This window comes from Salvia splendens, chromosome 3 (genome assembly GCF_004379255.2).
Source record: "Salvia splendens isolate huo1 chromosome 3, SspV2, whole genome shotgun sequence".
Classification (NCBI taxonomy): domain Eukaryota; kingdom Viridiplantae; phylum Streptophyta; class Magnoliopsida; order Lamiales; family Lamiaceae; genus Salvia; species Salvia splendens.
In genome coordinates this window covers 18,886,211-18,892,296 of record NC_056034.1, presented here as the reverse complement: position 1 = coordinate 18,892,296, position 6,086 = coordinate 18,886,211, and the positions used below count along the sequence as shown (strand labels likewise).

The following is a 6,086-nucleotide window of genomic DNA, read 5'->3' as shown; positions in this document are numbered from 1 at the left end:
TATGGCTGGGCTATTGCTTTTCCAGTTGTTTGTCCTGATGATGTGGCAGGAGGAGTTTTAGTGCTTATGATGTGGCATGATGAGTTTGTGGCTGGGCTATGGCTGTGCTATTCTTATTGAAGATGCTCTAATAGGTTGAGACCTAATAAGAACTTGATGATTGGGTTGGGTTAGGGTTTGGTTGACCTAATAACGACCTAACCCTCATGATTTTTCAGCCCTAGGTATAGGGTGTTGGGCCGCCACAATACATTGGGCCTCTGACTTGGGCAATATTATGCTCACAAATTTTCCGGATTGTGAAATAGAAGAGACTTGAAGAGTTCCGGTAAGCTCTCATGTGTAGATCCAGCGATTGATTGTATGCTTCTGCTCATTTTTCATCCACATCCTACTTTCTTTCGTTTTCTTTCAGCAAAATCCAAGAGTTGTATATAGCAGGACAAAGAAACGAAAAAACCCTATTTGATTTCTAAGAATGTTTTCGTATTTTGGATACATATATCTTGTGCAGTAGTAACACTTTGACAAATTAATTCAGTATCAGTTTGTTGTAATATGATTTGGATGTTAATTTGAGCTGTTAGTTGTAAATGTCTTTGAGTTTAATTTGTTTTTTAGGCTGATTAGCTAGTGTTTTTATGGGAGCTGTGATGAATTGAAGAGATAGCTGGTGCTACTTGATATATATTTTTATATGTAGTTCAGGAAAATATTCTCTTTTAGAGATGATAGTTTATGAAATTCTCTTTTTTTTTTGTCTATTTACTATGGCTTGTAAGCGAGTTTTTGGTTTGAATGTGCTTTAAAAGTCAAACTGAGGAATTACAGATACATAGAACAGTGACCAAAACCCTCATTTTCTGTCTCCTGTTTAACTGTTTATGTTTATCAGTTTGTGGGAAGGTTAAGGGGCAGTTTGGCAGGGAAGATAGATAGGAAAAAATATGACAAGAACACACTTTTTAGGTCAGATAACTTCAAGAATATGGTTGTTCCGTGAGCTTCTCATGTTGAAGCTGTATAAAATTTGATCAGATAATTGCTCATTTACTTGCTTTTGTTCCGTATGTATGACTGTATTCATACTATTTGATTTGTTTCTATAGCTATGCATAGGTACTTTTCCTATTTTTTGGTTGATGATATATTGCAAACTTGAAGGTTATTTTTTGGCCACTGGGCAATCAGTTATGATGAGAAGCAATTCCATGAGGAGGATCTGTAATCTCTATTAACATGGACTGGTTTGTGAAAGGGTACATGGAAATAAGCCATAACTTTTTGCACTTAATCTAATCCAACTGAACAAATTGATGCACTCCTTAGAAGGCCTTTTTGATAAATACTACTATCATCGATTGTACCATTAGATTCAAGAATTCAGTCTCACACTTTAACTTTGAATGATGACTAACTTTTCTACTCTGATAGAGGTATAATTTAAATACAGTATCAATTTACTTTGCTAAATCGAAGGATTACGCTTACCGCAATTCACAAATGTTTATGTTATAAAAAAAAAGTTTACATTAGTTTCATAATGTTTAATTGTCACTTTCTGACCTTATTCTTTGCTGAAATATTGGCTGATTTCAAAATGGTAAAAACATTGCGTTTATTGTGCTGGTTAAAAGTTATTGATTTTCACTAGGAAGAAAAAAAGAAACATGGCGATCATAAATGGGATTATGTGCAAAAGAAAGATATTGGAGAAGTGGTCCCAAAAGTAATGGCGGAAACCCTAGATATGATGCTTAAAAACCCTAACTTTGAAACAAATTAAATAATCAGAGGCTTTACATAAAAATGATGAGTTTTCATTGGGATATCGCAAAATGCATCTCTAAAACTCGCAAAAAGAGTAACATGCGCTGCATCCACCAGCACCACCTTCTAGGGCATTACAAACCCTAAATTTCCTTCTTGCTCTGGAAACTTCACTTCTTCACCATCATCATGTATATGTGAATTTTCAGGGGTGAAAGTAGAAAAAAAAAAAATTATTGATAGAAGCTCTCATTGAGTTTATTTTTTTTAGTTTATATATAGTGCTAGTATATACTCATATCATTAGACTAATGGAGTATTTTTTAGTATTTTGTATTCTCAATTAAGCACATCTAATTTTGCGGCAAAATTTATTTCTTGTTCATTTTTTCTAATGCAATTTCAACCCTTCTTAATCTTTCCACCTTCAACCATTTGGAAATCAGCATCATTAGCTTAGTAAAGGCTAAAGATTATTTTTCAACAATTTTATAAATTTGACAATAGAAAAAGAAGAAATAAAAAAGATCGGTAGGGCCTCCGCCTCTCCCCTCTTATGTGTGTGTCCACCAATGCTTTGTAACACATTAAATTAGCGTGTTATCTCTAATAAAAAAAACTAAATTAGCATGTTAACTCTTGGTGACATGTGACGGTGAAATGCAATTTTGCTTTCAACCAATAAATCGGGGGTTCGAGATATCTTGAGAGTGTGGGTGAGTAATGTTTTTCAAAGAAAAGCTCCCTTCGATTTGTATGCATATGTATTGATTGTAAGTATGTTTAATTAGATTCCGTAACAAGTTTAGAACAATGAACTAAACCTTGACTTACAGTCTTAGTTTGAACTATAGAGTTATTGTATATGAAATTATTCAGAAATGACAAAGCCCTCCACTCCCCCCTCTCTTTTCATCAGGTATCCAATTAAATCTTGATGTTAACAACACAGTTTAATAAGGATTGTGAGTACATAAAAGAACTTCATATTTTTTTGGGTTGGATATTTGCAACCCAAAAAGATACTCTAGCAAATTATCCACTATGAAGCTAAGAAATGTAGCCGATCTTATTTATTTCATCTAAATATATATGGTACTCACTTGAAAAAAACTTACTATCTTTTAAAGGCGCAAAAACTGAAACGGAATAGCTAGCATTTGAATTTTTTTTAAATAATCATAATTTAGGACGTAAAAGAAAGCGTCCCTAAGTTGAGGGCAAATTATCTCAATCTTTTACTTTTTTAGGACGCATTATTATTGTGTCCCCTAATTTTAGTCAAGACACCAACGATAAGGACACTTTATGAAGCTTTGGTGGTATAATTAGACATACAAATTAGCATCCTTAATAGCATTTAAATGTATCTTTATCCATTCTTTTTGGTGCAAAAGAACATAAACTAAAATTAAAAATTGGAGAATTTGGATAAACAAGCTAAAGCTTTTTCATTTTATTTTCTGTGCTAGATAATATGTTGTCTTCTCATGTTTTACTCATAAACTTAAAGGTTATGCATCTTTCTCTGAGAAATCTTGATTTCTGAGGGAAAGTTTTCCAATTGTTGATGTATTATAAGGTCAAAATTGATCTCTAATTTGGAGAGCTTTTGTAGACAGAAGTGGTGCTAGCACTTGATTGCGCAATTATGATTTAAATTGATGATCTGAAGGTTGATATACAGAAACGGAGGTGGGACTTGTTTTCTATGAATTCTTTCATAAGACAAGATTCCACGTTACATATAATCAAAGTCATTATTATAGTACTCCTATTTTGTTGACTTGATGTTTCATTTAAGAATTGGGCAAAAGTTAAGTGCAGTAATTGTAAGCGACAAGCATCAGTCATTGTTGTTTGGAAGAAGAATAAAAACAGGAAAATCTTGTGTTGTACAGAAGCAAAAGCAAGTGATGTCCCAAGATTATAAATTAAGTGGTAAAAACAAGTTCAAATTACAAACTTATTCGAAACTATTTGGACTGTACTGATTTCATCAAGAGAATTACATTTGCACCCAAAATAAATTAAAATTTGAGCCCTAAATGAAGAATTACCTGTTATTCCTCAAAAACAAGCGGCCCGGTTTGATGATGAAAAAGAAGAAGAGTTATTTTTCTTTGTTTTGATTAATCTTTGTGGTGAGTGGGGGTTGGGCGTGTGTCTCTCCATCTGTTCAAGAAGGTGAGCATGGTGTGGGAGTAGTTATCGAATCCGAGGGAGGTGAGGGCCCAGCAGATGTCGTCTCCGTTGACCGTCTTCCGGTTCTCCTTAAGGCACCGGTCGGACGCCTCACCGGTGACGAAGCATATGAACTCGGACACACATTCTTGCATAGTTTCTTTGGCTTCTTTAGAGATCTTGGCGCCTGGCGGGATTATCCTTTTCATGATCCGCCCAACATTTGCGATCGGCAGCAATCTTTCGTTCCCATCTGTCATTTCTGTCACCTCTAATTTCATTGGATACAAAGTTACAAACCTTTATACCACTTTCACACATATTTCAAGTCCTACATTACGCGTTTCATTTTCCATTTTGGTCTGCCCACCATTACATTAGTTTACATTATACATTTACATTAACTCACATTTCTTACAAATATCGAGTCAAAATAAGACACATACTCATATGAAGTCAAAATAAGGACTGATGAAATATATATGATTCAAAGACTCATATAAGACTCATATAAGGTTTTCTGTTATTTTTTGATAGACAAAATATTAACGAAATTGTTAGAAAACAATTATTATAATCAATTAAATGTGCTAATTTAATCAATTATTAGTAATGTAATTATGTTTTAAGTCTACCATAATTAAGAACCGCCCCCAAATTAATTTCAACCCAAGAATATACTTTGATTGAGAATCTAACGGCGAGGAATTAATGAAGTCAGATCATTTAATCTCCTCATTGTCTATATTCCCGAATCAAATGAAAAATAAGAAAACTCATATTGTTGCATCACTCATCAAAGAACCAGAAAAACTACCCCCAGTTGTTAGAAATCCAGACTCAATTATTATAGAATAACGACATTAAATGAGTGGAGCATCGACCGATTCTAGCGAAAATTTACTTTGAGCAAAAGGCTCGAGCAATACCAGTTACAAATGTAGTAGTCTTATACGAGCAAACTCTTGCTATTACAATTGACCAAAAATATGAGAATAAAAATAATAACAAAATAATATATAGGTTACAAGAAAGCAAACTATTATCTTATTAAAATTGAGATTAGATATTCATATTTCTAAAAGACAATATAGGACCGAATCGTGCTCACGAATTGGTATAACGTCTCCAAAAATGAAACATTTTTTCTCCTTTCGAGAAGAAGCACCTCAAACTCACAGGCACTAGCAAACTTGATGTGGAGCCGAGAACAAAGCATTACAATATTTTTAAATTACAAACTAGGATGTTGAGAGCTAGAGAGAGAATAAATGCAGACCCTTAGCTCAAGTATCGAGAAATTATACTGAATTTGGAGCGGTAACTTTTAAATTTGAATCTTTCATAGTCAACATTATCGTACATACTGACAAGCTAGTAGAGCGATGTTTTCAACTATTCCTCCTTGTTGTATGCCGAATCAATAACATCAACACAATATTGTCTAAACTCATCAGGTCTCACGTTTATGTTTATGTAGGTCATGAATCACCTATTTATGTAATCCAAAATGACTCACATGCATAAATTGACCCCACTTCTCATTTACATATACATATATGATTCTTTCATATGTATCCTGCCGTACTTCATCTCCCTGAGTTTTTTAAGAATCATTAAAAATCAAAGACTTAACCTCTTATCACATGCATGTTATGACACTTAAATGTTTTCTAAAAAATGAGCAAAGATTAAAATCTTTCAAAGTGTTACAGCTAGATTCATAAAGTTTCATTTTACCATTGAACCAAACACATAAGATCTCCAATCATATGAAGCCTACAATGCTCTTGGGAGCTGAAGAATTGGTCCAAGCACGAGAATGTTCAAGACAACACATATTCTTCCTCAAAGTGTTTAGTTTGGACAGGGAAAACTCATAGTACAATTTTAGGGGTTGGAGAGTACTTGACTCACAATATATGTTTTCTAATTTTTTATCCAATCCAAACCATTTTTACTTAATGAGAAGTGCCCTTTTAATCTCAGGGAGCGGTGCCCCTTTCGTCATCCTTGTAGTACCCCATATATATTTTGTCTTAATTAGTATTTCTTCCCTCCCACCATAACCAATTCATATTCCTTTTTAATTAGCATCTATTCACCCTATATTTTCTTCTCTACACTTAATT

At 33.6% G+C, this 6,086-nt stretch overlaps 1 protein-coding gene across 1 annotated transcript; it reads right to left on the bottom strand.

The window, feature by feature from the left end:
- Positions 1 to 3,902: 3,902 nt before the first annotated feature.
- LOC121796696 (nuclear transcription factor Y subunit B-5-like) lies at positions 3,903 to 4,214 on the bottom strand. The gene has a single exon (XM_042195491.1). The coding sequence runs from the start codon at positions 4,212 to 4,214 to the stop codon at positions 3,903 to 3,905; it is 312 nt and encodes a 103-aa protein (XP_042051425.1).
- Positions 4,215 to 6,086: the final 1,872 nt, after the last annotated feature.